Source organism: Pristiophorus japonicus, chromosome 3 (assembly GCF_044704955.1).
Source record: "Pristiophorus japonicus isolate sPriJap1 chromosome 3, sPriJap1.hap1, whole genome shotgun sequence".
Lineage (NCBI taxonomy): Eukaryota > Metazoa > Chordata > Chondrichthyes > Pristiophoridae > Pristiophorus > Pristiophorus japonicus.
This window is the reverse complement of record NC_091979.1, coordinates 43,138,702-43,154,351: the sequence shown is the minus strand read 5'-3', so window position 1 is coordinate 43,154,351 and position 15,650 is coordinate 43,138,702. Positions and strand designations below refer to the sequence as shown.

Genomic DNA, 15,650 nt, shown 5'->3' with positions numbered 1-15,650 from the left:
TTGTCGATATCTTCCTGCAGTCTAGAGCTTTCCTCCTCACTGTCAACCACACGGCCAATTTTTGTATCATCTGCAAACTTCCTTATCATTTAAATCTAAATCTATATAATACTACAAAAAGTAAGGGACTGAGCCAATTTTGGATCTAATTTACCACCCTCCCTTGGATCCCATGGGCTTTTACTTTTTTGATGTAGGACCTTGTCAAGAAGGTGGTAGTGAATAGAGAGTTCACTGCAAACGTTTCCAAACTGCGTATAGGTCAAAAGTCTCTTCCAGATCCTGAAGGCTTCAGCTTCTGACATTGGAAAGTGAACAGCTGTGAAATGGTAGCTTTTATACCACTTCTGCAGCTGTCAACTAGCTAAAGTAATCGAGAGTCACTGAGAACCCGACTCAACTTACCTGGCATGTTCCCTGAGGTACTGCAAACCCTGCAAAAGGTTGGTAAGATTGTAAGTGCCTGCTTTTAATCCTCTTAAGTAGCATTCAACTACCTCCTAACTATCTTAATTAACTGGCCCGCCGCTTACTGTTGGTTCTGCGATCCCCATGCAGACCTGACAATTGAGAAATTGATATGGAAGTGGGTTTAGAGCGAGATTCCGACCTGCTGTCAATCAGGGTTACTTTGACAGCAGGCCAACCTCGAAAACCGCACTCGCAGGGCTGGAAAAATTCTGGCAAAAGGATAGTAAGTCGATTTTCCTGATTTTAGCCGCTCACTCATCCCATTCTCGTCGGGTGGGTTGGGTTAAGATCAGAGCTGTGGATAGATATTGGCCCAGAATTTGAAGTCAGCGGCAAAGCAAAGGTATTCGCTGCTGGCCCTGAAATAAGCTTCGCACAAAGTTCTGACAATCTCTGTTCAGGTTCAGGTTTTCCGACGCGTAATTCAAATCATCGGAATATAGTGGGAATCCCATAGTGCGAGCTGTTGTGACATCAACAAGCTGACTAAGTCGCCAATCAAAAAGCAGAATTCTCACACACAGCGAACCAGGAAGTGCATCAGCTCGTAAAATTCTAACTTTTAAAAAATTTTAGCGAGAGCAAAACAAAAATTGGGGCTGTCACATGGGGAAACGAAATGAAGATGAGCAAACTTCTAAAAAGAAATGTAAAACATTTTTTGAAAAGTTTAAAAAAAAAATGTATTTTAATTAAAATGGATAAATGTGACATTGCACAAAATTAAAACTAGTTTTTCAGGGCCATTGTTTAGCCGTCAATACACTGTTAGAACCCCAATTACTCCTCGTCCAAAAGGGTCTAACTTTTAGGTGGGTATTTAACAGTGTTATTACTGCAGAAGAGCCAAAGTCTTTGTCAGTTCCATGATTTGAGAGATTGCACTGATTGCCGGCACTGTGGTGGGGTGCGCACAGCGCAGCCAGTGTCAGAACAGGGAATGAATGACCGCAACTTCAGGATTTACGCATTAGGCTGCGCATCCGCAAAATCCTGACATTGCGGTCAGTTTCAAAGGCGGAAGCACGCCAGTCCGCCGTCATGAGGAGCGCAAATTCCAGGCCATTATGAAGCTTAAACTTAGAAACGATGTGCTGGAAAGATAGCCAGCTGGAGACAAAATAAATTTTAACGTTAGAATTCTTGAAATACATCCATTCTTTTCATCAAAAATTGAAATACTGTACCCTCATGATCTTGAAAACGAAGAATAGCTGTCCTTTCAAATCTTTTGACAGTGATTTCTGTGATGTCCCCCCCACCACTGCGTTTGGTATTTGAAAAGTACAAATCCAGGAAGTCATCGGTGAGACTTGGATCAATTCCTTCTATCTGCACACTATCTGTCTTCTCCAAACGGAGGGCAGTGATAACATTGTTTTCAAATGGCTTCTGAAAACAATTCTGCTGAAAGGATTTGGCATCTAAAAAAGCAACAGAAGGGAAAATGCCATATTACTGCACACGGCCACATTAGTCACAAACTTCAATACAGGCTTCAGTGAAACAACTTCATTCAGTTCCACACATCAATCAACCTGGCTTCACTCTCAAATGTGAAAATAAGTGAACTGCTATAAGTTTAAAAAAAATTAGAAAAGAATAAAGTGTGAGAATACCAACCTATATCAGTTTCAAATGTGACCACCACTGTTTCACCATCTTGCAGAGGTTCAATATGATGCCTTGTGTTGATGCTGAGACTGTCAACATACAGTGAAATATGCTCTAACCTCGAGTTACCATTAAAACCCCTCAGAACAAATTTTCTGGATTCATACTTTTCCTCCTCTTTAGCTTTATCATATAATTGTACTTTCAGAGTGTTTCCAGCCAGCTTGTGCTGCTTTTGTGAAATAATTTTTTCCAGGTCTGTAAACATAAACCAGAATGGCAAGATAATCAGTCAGTCAAATGTATCTATGTACGAACCTTACATCCCTTATATTACCCATCACAACCATAGCACTCTTTAGAAGTCCAACTGCTTTGACAAAATAACTCGCTCCATAACCTGATGTAACAGGCAACAAAGAATAGGTTAAACATTGTGTTAAAGCAGCACACAAAGGAGTTCAACACACGTTCATCAATCCAGTGTAAATTAAGTCACTCAGTTTGAAGGTTTGCTCTGTTCACTATTTGAATTGAAATTGTAAATACCTTCTTTATATATAGGATTATGATACTCACTGCAAATAGTGAATGAAGGAAAGTTCCGTCATAAATTCTCAATCTCACTCATCCAGCATTTTCTGTTTTAGAACAAAGGAAGTATTGCTTTCCTTCTCGCCCGTTGTTAAAACTGACCTGAAAATGTTTGGTCTGATGCTAAGTGTCATGTTTAAGAGATGTGCTTTATAACAAAGTGAATTGGGAGAGATTTTTTTTTAAATGGGCAAAGGTTGTATACATTGAATAATGTGTATTAAAGATAGATGAGCCAATCTGGGATATGCCACAACTCACCGTCTATCTCAAACTGATACATTCAGGATATGTTATCTCATCACAGGCCCATCAGCCAGGATGGCCAGGGATGTTAAGCAATTCATCATCTCGTCTCGGGTGGCCAAACAAATATACAATGAGGCCTCCCAACACCAGCTGACTTTGCATCCATTTTAGGCTGGTCAAAAATTGTCCCATTCGCCGTCCCCACCCCAGTGATATGCAATTTATGGCGTATTAAATGGCGGAGCAGGCTCGAGGGGCCATATGGCCTACTTCTGCTCCTATTTCTTATGTTCTTATGTAGGGGCTCCTGTGGTTACACTGTCGTATAATTAGATATTGGGCAGTACAGACACATTCCTCAATGTAAGACCCTCAGACCACTTACGGGAATGACCAGAGAATATCTAAAGCTGACCCGAAACAGAGGATAAAACACGGTGCACAGTTCAGTGGGTTATTACAAACACGGGGGCAGTGATCTCGTCAACTGTGGTGAGACTGGGACAGTCAGGGTATGTGACAGGTGGCGAAGCCACTCCTCGCTCTAGCCCACACTGTATGAATAATCTTCCATTGATGGGGCTTGTTAAGCCAGCCCTACGAGGTTCCCGGCCAATTAAAAGGAATTTGGTCTGATGACGTCATCTGTGATGTGCAAATTAATTTTGACAGTTGTTCTATCAGTGTTCTACAGCATTGAGCTGCTGCAAACACTGACAAGCACTGGGTAAACGTACAGGCTTCGTGTGACTCCCTCCATATGGTTATGGAGGGAGTCACAGCAAGCAGAGCGGTTCTCTTCCCTTTCAATGGGCAGGAGAGACCTCCTCAGGAGATCAACACAGCCTAGTTGTACATTGCACAGGAGGACACAATCAGGGATGTCGCCAGAAGGACCAGGCTACAGTGGCACAAACCTTTCAATGATTACAGTAGATCACAAAACTTTACTGCAAAGCCACACTCAACCTCATCCTGCTGTGCCTCTGCCTTCCCTACCCTACTCCTACACATCCTTACTCGTACCAACTTACCTTATATCTCCACCCATCTCTACCCATCCCTCTCTATCTACATTATCACTTACCCATCTCACTAGCCACCCCTCACACTCACCCTCATCCTTGTCTAATCATCCAAACTAATAACACACAATGGTAGACACTTGAGTGCTTTAGCGAATGTTCGTGTAACGTTTCTGTTACTGCGTTGTTAAGCATTGAAATCTTTATTTTCAACACTTTGCTTTCTTGGACAGATTGATCGTGTTGGGAATCTGAGGACCAAAGTGAGATTTTTTCAAGGGCACTGATGCTGATGGAATAGATGGCTGGTGAGGTTGAGATAACGTGTCAATGGTGGGAGAGGTTGTTCTAGCTGCATAAAGGTCAATCTGCCTTTTAAATGCAGCTAGCAACTTGTTCTAACCTTAGAAAGTGCAGACCTATGAAATGGGAGCTTTCATAGACCATTTGCAGCTGTCAGGTTAGTGAATCATTCAATGCTGACACAATACCTGACCTAAGCTGACGTGATAATTGTGCTCCAGGAACTCGTTACAAACCTGGAAAATGGGAAGTACGTGGTAAACTACCTTTTAACAAGCATTTAACTATCTAAATTGGCTGGCCCACCGCTTGGTGTCGGGTCTGTGAACCGCAGCCAAACCCGACAAGGAGGCGGGTTCAGAGCGGACTTCCACCCCACTGTCAATCTCGGCCATTTTGACAGCGGGCTCTCCTCCAAACCTGCACTGTAGGGCTAGTAAGATTCCGACCTGGAAGTGAGAATATTCTACGTTTCTGAAGACATGTAGCTTCTGATTGGTTGAAAGCCTGTTGGTGCAGGAAGGCTATACAGATGGCACTCCCTCAATCCTCGCTCTCTCTCTCTCTCTCTCTCTCTCTCTTTATTTCTCTCTCTCGCTCTGTTTCTCTCTCTCCCTCGGTCTTCCTCTTTTAAGTCAAGAACTTACCATTAGAAAAACATTTGGGTCCAGGGCTGAGAATGTGTATCAGTCTCCTGCTGGAGTAAGTGTAGTATAATGCAGAGAGTACCTACTTCTGACAATATTTTTATTGAAAAATCTTAAAGCTTGCCTCATTTATGTTTTAAAAACTAAAGTCTAGGAATTCCTGTGTGCAACACTGGCACACGAATGCTCGATAAAGTAATAGCATATGAAGTGGTAAACATTCATGGAATGCAGCCTTTTCTAGGCTGGTATTGTTGTCATTCCTGCCATCTATTCTATCTCTCTCTTTCTCTCAGATGGTACTCTTAATGATACAAATATTTACCATCACTGCTAGGGCAGGTCACAAACCAGGAGTCTTGGCCATTTGCAGAGATTTCCATATCTGGTACAATTCTTTCAAAATACATTGCAACCACATCTGTGTCAATTGGACCATCAGTACAGACCAGCAGCTGGTTGGAGCTGCTTTCTGCTCTCTTGGAGGTTTCCAAAACTGAAAGAGATAAATGTATATAGGACCATTTATAATGATTGCGACACGTAATGAAGGTGATGGCAGGATGTACTTTGATCTGAAGAAACAAAGTCTGTACCTGACTCATCCACTGGAACCAGGGATCCTTGATTTTGAAATCCTTTTGCTGGGCTCTGTATGAGGAAAGCAGAAAAAGAGTACTATACACAATATGTTACTAAATTGTTCTAGACAAAGCAATGGTGCATTGGATGTAAATTAAATGAAAACAAAGAATATAAATAAAACAAAAATAGTCAATTCACTTTCTATTTTTCTGCTAATTTTCTCTCCTTCTCCCTTGAATGTGTTGGCTCAACACAATAACTTTTATTTATATAGCACCTCTAGGAGAGAGATTAAAAAGCGGGACCTCAAAGGTAGCAATCTCTGGATTACTCCCGGTGCCACGGGCTAGTGAGTACAGAAATAGGAGGATAGAGCAGATGAATGCGTGGCTGGAGAGATGGTGCAGGAGGGAGGGCTTTAGATTCCTGAGGCATTGGGTCTGCTTCTGGGGGAGGTGGGACCTGTACAAGTGGATGGATTGCACCTCAACAGAGCTGGTAACAATATCCTCGTGGTGGGGGGGGGGGGGGGGGGGGCTTTTGCTAATGCTGCTGGGGAGTAGTTAAACTAGCTTGGCAGGGGGATGGGAACCTGAGACTAGATTCAGTAGGGAGGGAAGTAAAGCTGGAATTGGAAAGTAAAAATGTAGAAAGTGAATGTGAAGGACAGAAGAAACAAGGGCTAGAAAGTAGTCAACAAGGAGGTCTGGCTGTACTAAATGTTATATACTTCAATGCAAGGCGTATAGTGAAAAAGGCAGATGAGCTGAGAGCGCAAGTAGACACTTGGGAAGATGATATTATAGCTATTACAGTGACATGGCTAAAAGAGGGGCAGCTATGGCAACTCAACATTCCTGGTTACAGGATTTTCAGACGGGAATGAGGAGGGGGGGGGAAAGGGAGGGGGGGAATCGCGGTACTAATTAAAGAAACTACTACAGCTATGAGGAGGGATGATATGTTAGAGGGATCATCAAACGAGGCCATATGGGTCGAACTGAAAAACAAAAAAGGGGTGATCACACTGCTGGGAGTGTACTATAGACCCCCAAACAGTGAGAGGGAGATAGAAAAGCAAATATGTTAGCAAATTTATGAGAAATACAAAAACTATAGGGCAGTAATAGTAGGGGATTTCAACCATCTTAAAATTAACTGGGACAAAATTAGTGTGAAGGGTATAGAGGGTGCAGAATTCCTAAAATGCATTCAAGAGAACTTTTTTAGCCAGTATGTAGCAAGCCCAACACAGGTGGGGGTGGTTCTGGATTTAGTTTTGGGGAATGAAGCTGGGCAGGTGGCAGGGGTATCAGTTGGAGAGCATTTAGGTGCTAGTGACCATAATTCAGTTGGATTGAATTATGGAAACATAGAAACATAGAAACATAGAAAATAGGTGCAGGAGTAGGCCATTCGGCCCTTCTAGCCTGCACCGCCATTCAATGAGTTCATGGCTGAGGACAAGGATAGACCAGGAATGAAAGTTCTAAATTGCGGAAAAGCCAACTTTGCTAAGCTGAGAGGTTATTTAATCATAGTGGACTGGAAACAGCTACTTGGAGGTAAATCAGTGTCAGAGCAGTGGGAGGCATTCAAGGAGGAGATCAGAGGATTCAAGCCAAATATGTGCCCTTAAAGAAAAGGGGTGGGACTAACAAATCCAGAGCCCTCTGTAGATCTAGGGACATACAAGGTAGGATAAAGAAAAAAAGGGAAGCTTATGACAGATACTGAGGGCTAAATACTGCAGAATCTCTAGAGGAGTATAGAAAGTCCAGGGGTGAAATTAAAATGGATAGTAGGAAAGCAAAGAGAGAGCATGAAAAATGCTTGGCAAGTAAAATCAAGGAAAACCCAAAGATGTTCTATAAATATTTTAAGAGCAAGAGGGTAACTAAAGGTCAGGGCCTATTAGAGACCATGAGGGTAATCTATGTGTGGAGGCGGAAGATGTGGGTATGGTTCTCAATGAATACTTTGCATCTGTTTTCACAAAAGAGAGGGGCGTTGCAGACACTGCTACTGAGGAGGTGGAGTGTGAAATATTAGATGAAATAAACATAGTGAGAGAGGAGGTATTAAGTGGTTTAACAGCTTTGAAAGTGGATAAGTCCCCAGGCCCAGATGAAATGTATCCCAAGATATTAAGCGAAGCAAAAGAGGAAATAGCAGAGGCTTTAACCATTGTTTTCCAATCCTCTCTGGCTTCAGGTGTGGTGCCAGAGGATTGGAGGATTTTGTTTAAAAAGGGAGAAAGGTATAGATCGAGTAATTACAGGCCAGTCAGCCTAACCTCAGTGGTGGGAAAATTATTGGAAAGAATCCTGAAGTTCAGGATAAATCTTCGGCGACGTTCAGGCCTCCATTCCACTGGCGATGTTCGGGCCTTCCTCCCTCCAGCAACGTTCGGGCCTTTCTCCCTCCGATGACATTCAGGCCTCCACTCCACCGGCGACATTCGGGCCTCCACTCCACCGACGATGTTCGTGCCTTCCTCCATCCAGCGACATCCTGGCCTCCCAACGGCCGCTGGTCCCACTTAACTGCTGGTGAGTACGTGGTGGGCACAATGGCTGCAGCCACCCTGACCTCTCCTCCTTCCACGAAGTGGATCTCTGGTCATCCCGATGCCTGCACTCAGTCAGGAGCTAATACCTGGGAGAGGGAAGCATTACCTAAAATCCCTCACCCCCAATTCCCTTGCCTCCGATCTCTCACCATCTCAGCACCGAGCTTACGGCTCACATCCCACCGTAGGCAACTAGGCCCATACAGTAGTGCCTGGTCTCCAGTCGTCTTGGACCCACTTGCCACTGGACCAAGACCTTGCTCAGCTAAGCCCATGTGGTAGCCGGTGTGCAACGGCCACCCCAAGTAAAAAGAACTCACGCACAGGCATCTTCCACCCCTTCAAATGGAGCTTGGGACCTGGAACGTCAGGATCCTCATGGACAACCCCAACAGGAACACGACACCGCCATCGTTGCCCGGGAACTCAGAAGCTTTGACGTCAACATCGCCACCCTACGCGAGACCCAGCGGGCAGTGGAAGGCGAGCTCAAAGAACAAGGTGGAGGTTACGCCTTCTTCTGGAAAGGCAAACCAGAAGAAAAATGCCGCTTCCATGGAGTTGGCTTCCCCATCAAGAACGAGCTGGTTGGCTGCCTCAGAGACTCCCCCTACGAGATAAGTGAACGTCTCATGAATCTCCGGTTCACCCTATCCCAGAATCAGTGCGCCACAGTTATCAGCGCATTCGCCCCAACACTCGATGCAACAGGTGAGGCCAAAGAGGAATTCTACTTCAGCCTCAAACAATCCCTGTCCCGAGTCCCTACGGAGGACAAACTGATATATTCAAAAGGGAGTTAGATGAAGTCCTTACTACTCGGGGGATCAAGGGGTATGGCGAGAAAGCAGGAAGGGGGTACTGAAGTTTCATGTTCAGCCATGAACTCATTGAATGGCGGTGCAGGCTAGAAGGGCTGAATGGCCTGCTCCTGCACCTATTTTCTATGTTTCTATGATCCTCCTCGGTGACTTCAACGGCAGAGTCGGTAAGGACACAGACCTTTGGGGAGGCATGATCAGCAGAGAGGCGAACCAACTCCATTGGTACCCTGCTCCTGACAAAATGCCTAGAACACGACCCCGTCATCACCAACACCTTGTTCCACCAGAGAGACAAGTACAAGGCATCGTAGCAACACTCTTGTTCCAAGCACTGCCACCTGCTCGACTCCGCAAGGATGTGCACATCATCTGGGCCATGACAGGAGCCAACAACTGCTGGATGGACCACCATCTAATCCATTCCATCAACATTAATATCGCCCCAAAGCAACGATGGCAACAGAAGCAATGGCACAGAAAAATCAACACTGAGGCACTCAAAGACCCAGTTAAGAGAGCCCTATAACAGCCAACGCCTCACTGCCAACCTGGCGACCCTCGATGACCCTGAGACGCAGAATGCCCACAGTGCCTGGTCTGCCCTCCAGGCCTCCATAACCAGTGCCTGTGAAGAGGCGCTCGGTCACTCAACCAGGAAACACCAAGACTGGTTTGATGAGAATGACCAGGAGATCCAGGAGCTAATAAACTGCAAGCGCAAGGCATTTCTGAACTTAAAGCAGCAACCCAATTCGGGAGCAGCAAAGCAGCTCTACCAGCAGCTGAAGGTCAAGGTCCAACAAAAAAAACGTGACCTAAAGAATAGATGGTGGGTGGAGAAAGCACAGGAGATGCAGCAGCTGGCCGGCAGCCATGATGTGCGAGGATTCTTCACTAGAGTTAAGTCCACCTACAGCCCAAGCACCCAAAGCCCCACCCCACTGCTGGCTAAGAACAGGGAGACACTCATTAAGGACACCAAGGCAGTCAGGGCCTGTTGGAAGGAGCACTTCAAAGATCTCCTTAAACAAGACCCTGCCTTTGCCACGAGTGTCCTCGATTCCATCCTGCAGCATGCCACCCGCCACCATCTAAGCAAAACCCCAACCTTGCACGAGGTATAAAAGGTCATCCGTCAGCTCAAGAACAAAGTATCAGGAATAGATGGAATCCCCACTGAGGCACTAAAGTATTGCAGAGAAGCACTATTGGCACGAATGCATAACCTCATCTCTCTTATCTGGAAGGAGGAGAGCATGCCGGCAAATCTCAGAGATCCGTAATCATGACCATCTTTAAAAAAGGCGACAAGTTCGATTGTGGCAACTACAGAGGAATCCCCGTGCTGTCGGCCACTAGGAAAGTCATCGCTAAAATCCTCCTCAACCATCTTCTCCCCACTGAAGAGCTCCTCCCAGAGTCACAATGCGGATTCCATCCACTAAGGGGTACAACGGACATGATCTTCACCATGCGACAACTACAAGAGAAATGCAGGGAACAACACCAACCCTTGTACATGGCATTCTTTGACCTCACAGAGGCTTTTGACACTGTCAACCATGAGGGACTATGGAGCGTCCTCCTCCATTTCGGCTGCCCCCAAAAGTTTGTCACCATCCTCTGCCTGCTCCACGGCCACATGCAAGCCATGATCCTGACCAATGGATCCACCACAGACTCAATCCATGTCCGGACCGGGGCCAAGCAGGGTTGTATCGTCGCGCCAACACTCTTCTCGATCTTCCTCGTTGCAATGCTGCATCTCACTTTCAACAAGCTCCCCGCTGAAGTGGAACTAAACTATAGAACTAATGGGAACCTGTTCAACCTACATCATCCTGTCATCGAACTACAGTACGTGGATGACGCTTGCGTCTGTGCACGTTCAGAAGCTGAACTCCAAGCCATCATCAACACCTTCACCGAGGCATACAAAAGCATGGGCCTTACCCTAAACATCTGTAAGACAAAAGTCCTCCACCACCCTGACCCCGTCATACAGCACTGCCCCCCCAGTCATCAAAATCCACGGCGTGGCCTTGGACAATGTGGACCATTTTCCATACCTCGGGAGCCTACTATCAGCAAGGGCAGACATTGACGACGAGTTCCAACACCTCCTCCAGTGTGCCAGAGCAGCCTTCGGTCATCTGCGGAAGAGAGTGTTTGAAGACCAGGGCCTCAAATCTGTCACCAAGCTTATGGTCTACAGGGCAGTAGTGATACCACCCTCCTATATGGCTCAGAGACGTGGACCATATATGGTAGACACCTCAAAGCGCTGGAGAAATACCACCAGTGCTGCCTCCGCAAGATCCTGCAAATAGATGCACCAACGTCAGTGTTCTCGATCAGGCCAACACCCCAGCATTGAAGCACTGACCACACTCAACTAGTTCCGTTGAGTGGGCCACATCGTCCGCATGCCCGACACGAAACTCTACTCGGAGCTCCTACATGGGAAGCGAGCCCCAGGTGGGAAAAGGAAACATTTCAAGGACACCCTTAAAGCCTCCTTGATTAAGTGCAACATCCCCACTGGCACCTGTGGATCCCTGGCCCAAGACTGCCCTAAGTGAATGAAGAGCATCCGGGAGGGCACTGAGCACCTCGAGTCTCGTCGCCAAAAGCATGCAGAAACCAAGCGCAGACAGTGGAAGGAGTGTGCGGCAAACCAGACTCCCCACCCACTCTTTCCTTCAATGACTGTCTGTCCCACCTGTAACAGAGACTGTAACTCCCAAATTGTCTGTACAGTCACCTGAGAACTCACTTTTAGAGGGAAGCAAGTCTTCCTCGATTTTGAGGGACTGCCTATGATGATGACGATGAGGGCAGTGCGTATGATGTAGTATATATGGATTTTAGCATAGCTTTTGATCAGGTCCCACATGGCAGACTGGTCACAAAAGTAAAAGCTCATGGGATCCAGGACAAAATGGCAAGTTGGATCCAAAATTGTTTCAAGAGGCTGGCAACAAAGGGTTGATGGGTGTTTTCGTGACTGGAAGGATGTATCCAGTGGAGTTCCACAGGGCTCAGTGCTTTTAGTGGTATACATCAATGACTTGGACTTGAATGTTGGGGACATGATTAAGAAGTTTGAAGGTGACACTAAAATAGGCTGTGTGGTTGATAATGAAGAAGAAAGCTGTAGACTGCAGGAAGATATCAATGTACTGGTCAGGTGGGCAAAACAGTGGCAAATGGAATTCAATCCAGAGAATTGTGAGGTAATGCATTTGAGGAGGCCTAACAAGGCAAGGGAATACACATTAAATTGTACGATACTGAACAGTGTAGAGGAACAAAGGAACCTTGGAGTGCAGGTCCACAGATCCCTGAAAGTAGCAGGCCAGGTAGATAAGGTGGTTAAGAAGGCATACGGAATATTTGCATTTATTAGTTGAGGCATGGAATATAAGAGCAAGGACATTATGCTTGAACTGTATAAAACACTAGTTAGGCCACAGCTGGAGTACTGTGTGCAGTTCTGATCACCACATTGCAAGAAAGATGTGATTGCACTGGAAAGGGTGCAGAGTTGATTTACAAGAATGTTGCCTGGACTGGACAATTTTGGCTATGAGGACAGATTGGAGATGCTAGGTCTGTTTTCTTTGGAACAAAGGAGGCCGAGGGGAGACCTAATTGAGGTGTATAAAATTATGAGGGTCCTGGATAGAATTGATAAGAAATACCTTTTCCCTTGTCAGAGGTGTCAACAACCAGGGGGCATAGAGGAGATATGAGGGGAAACTTCTTCACCCAGAGAGTGGTGGGGGTCTGGAACTCACTGCCTGAAAGGATGGTAGAGGCAGAAACCCTCACCACATTGAAAAACTACTTGGATGTGCACTTAAAGTGCCATAACCTACAGGGCTGTGGACCAAGTGCTGGAAAATAGGATTAGTGCTGGATGGTTCTTGGTCGGCCGGCGCGGACACGATGGGCCAAAATGGCCTCCTTCCGTGTTGCAAATTTCTATGATTCTATGAAGTCGACTGTTGTTTTGTCCGATAGGCTACGTATGTGTGTTTAATAAACTTATTCCAAATTGTTTTCAAATAATTCATCTTGTTGTCAATTTAATGCCAGAGGTTTAAAAAGTCTTACAAAACTGAGGGTTCGCCCGGGATCTGGCGAGATACGTGAGATCATTCTTTTAAACATTTGGAAATCTCATGTGTTGCGAAGTTTAAAAGTATAAATTGTTAAACGGATCGGAAGAGTTGTGCTTTAGAGGCAGTTGTCTCGGTAGTTGGAACTGTTTAAGGGTGACCCACCAAAAGTTACATTCAAAAGACACAGGGTGAAGGGATCGGTGGCATACAAAAAGCCAACAAAAGACATAGCTGTAGCCTACCATGAAAAAATACACAAAAGGGTGTCCATAAGGGACTTACAAAAGTTATGGACACGATGCATTTGTAAGGGCCAACATGCGTCCTTTGGGAAGCATGTGTCATTTGTCCAGGAGAGAGTAGATAAGAGAAAGCTAAGGCCCAAACCAGGAGAACCGTCTCTTGGCATTCGGGGTACATTACTTTGCTCGGAGAGATGAGGAACTAATGAGGCAGGATGCAGAAGAGCAACAAAATTTAAGGGAAGAGATACAAGATTTAAAAGAACTACAAGTAACAGAGATTCAAAGTATGAAAAAACAAAGGGCAGAAGAGATACAAGTTTTAAGGAATTACAAGTAAAAGAGATTCAACTAAAATAAAAAAGAAATTCAAAGTATAAAAGAACAGAAAGAAGGCATCCAGCTTGTTAGGCAGTTAAAGGAGGGAGAAATTCAGCATTTGAGACAAGAAGTCGATCAATTAAGCCACATTATCAAGCAACTAGAAAGTGGAGTCGAGCAGGCAGCTTTGTTGCTACAGTAACAAAGCCTCTCAAATTTACATGCTCCACCAGCTGCCGCTGAAGCAAATGAAACTGGATTAGAGCTCAAGAAATATAAATTGGAAAACCTGGGGCTCCAGTAGGAAGTAGAAGACATTAGGGGGGCATTAAGGGAAGCAATTAAGAGGCCACATAGGGAGGCAGACTACTCCTGGTGCCAACTAGAAATAGCATGGCTAAAGAGTAAGTTAGGGCAGCAGCGGGCCATGGTATCCGCAGTAACATGGGGGGGAATAATGAAGGCAACAGAAGGGGACAAGGGGGAGACAGATTGGGAAAAGGAATGCAGTAAATATAATCCCCAGGAGGGCGGTGAAGGATGGGATACCTTGGAGACACAAGGGCCAACCGTAGCAGTAGTGACCAGCTCTTTATGATGTAATGTGCATGGTCACATCACCAGTAACCATATCGACTTACGGCCCATATCTGGTGCTGACACCACGGCGTGTAGCCACGAGTTCGGGCCCATTAATGATGGGGACGACTCACTGGGAGTTAATAGGAGGTGAGCAGATAGGAGGGGTCACCCCGAGTTAGAAGAGGGAGACAACATGAGTCTTCCTCTTGGCCTGTTCCACTTCTTTAAAAAATAATCTGCAAGACGCAATCCTCCAGCATGGCACAGCGACCGATGCAGTCATGACCGAGATCCTAAACCATTTAGGGATCTGAAGATTAAACTTAGAGGCTATGCTTAGTCAGACCCAACAGCGCCCAGATCAGACACCTAGAGCCTTCACTAATCGCCGGTACAATATCTATGAACGTACCCAGAACCAGGTACCCGCAAATGCTGCAGCAGGAAAGAATCAGGAACAATTTAAAAAGATGTTCCTGACCCAACTCCACTCTTTAGTTAAAACCACCCTGGGCATAGCCACAAGGCCCACCGATCAGTGGACAGATATAGAGACCAATGCTCAAAGAGCCTGGGAAATGGTAAACTGTTGTCTCCCTCAGGAGTAGGCCATTCGGCCCTTCGAGCCTGCACCGCCATTCAATGAGTTCATGGCTGAACGTGCAACTTCAGGACCCCATTCCTGCTTTCTCACCATACCCCTTGATCCCCCTAGTAGTAAGGGCTACATCTAACTCCTTTTTGAATATATTTAGTGAATTGGCCTCAACAACTTTCTGTGGTAGAGAATTCCACAGGTTCACCACTCTCTGGGTGAAGAAGTTTCTCCTCATCTCGGTCCTAAATGGCTTACCATTTATCCTTAGACTGTGACCCCTGGTTCTGGACTTCCCCAACATTGGGAATATTCTTCCTGCATCTAACCTGTCTAAACCCGTCAGAATTTTAAACGTTTCTATGAGATCCCCTCTCACTCTTCTGAACTCCAGTGAATACAAACCCAGTTGATCCAGTCTTTCTTGATATGTCAGTCCCGCCATTCCGGGAATCAGTCTGGTGAACCTTCGCTGCACTCCCTCAATAGCAAGAATGTCCTTCCTCAGGTTAGGAGACCAAACTGTACACAATACTCCAGGTGTGGCCTCACCAAGGCCCTGTACAACTGTAGTAACACCTCCCTGCCCCTGTACTCAAATCCCCTCGCTATGAAGGCCAACATGCCATTTGCTTTCTTAACCACCTGCTGTACCTGCATGCCAACCTTCAATGACTGATGTACCATGACACCCAGGTCTCGTTGCACCTCCCCTTTTCCTAATCTGTCACCATTCAGATAATAGTCTGTCTCTCTGTTTTTATCACCAAAGTGGATAACCTCACATTTATCCACATTATACTTCATCTGCCATGCATTTGCCCACTCACCTAACCTATCCAAGTCACTCTGCAGCCTCATAGTATCCTCCTCTCAGCTCACACTGCCACCCAATTTAG

General features: G+C 45.6%; 1 protein-coding gene across 1 annotated transcript in view; it reads right to left on the bottom strand.

Annotated features, from left to right (window-relative positions):
• The window catches only part of LOC139257083 (protein mono-ADP-ribosyltransferase PARP14-like), a 187,617-nt gene that overhangs the window by 146,299 nt on the left and 25,668 nt on the right, over window positions 1-15,650 (bottom strand). The window contains exons 4-7 of the mRNA XM_070874389.1: window positions 5,500-5,554; window positions 5,229-5,399; window positions 2,095-2,343; window positions 1,659-1,895 (exon numbers count right to left, since the gene is read on the bottom strand). Of these exons, the coding sequence (XP_070730490.1) occupies window positions 1,659-1,895; window positions 2,095-2,343; window positions 5,229-5,399; window positions 5,500-5,554 (712 nt within the window). The remainder of the gene's footprint in view (window positions 1-1,658; window positions 1,896-2,094; window positions 2,344-5,228; window positions 5,400-5,499; window positions 5,555-15,650) is intronic.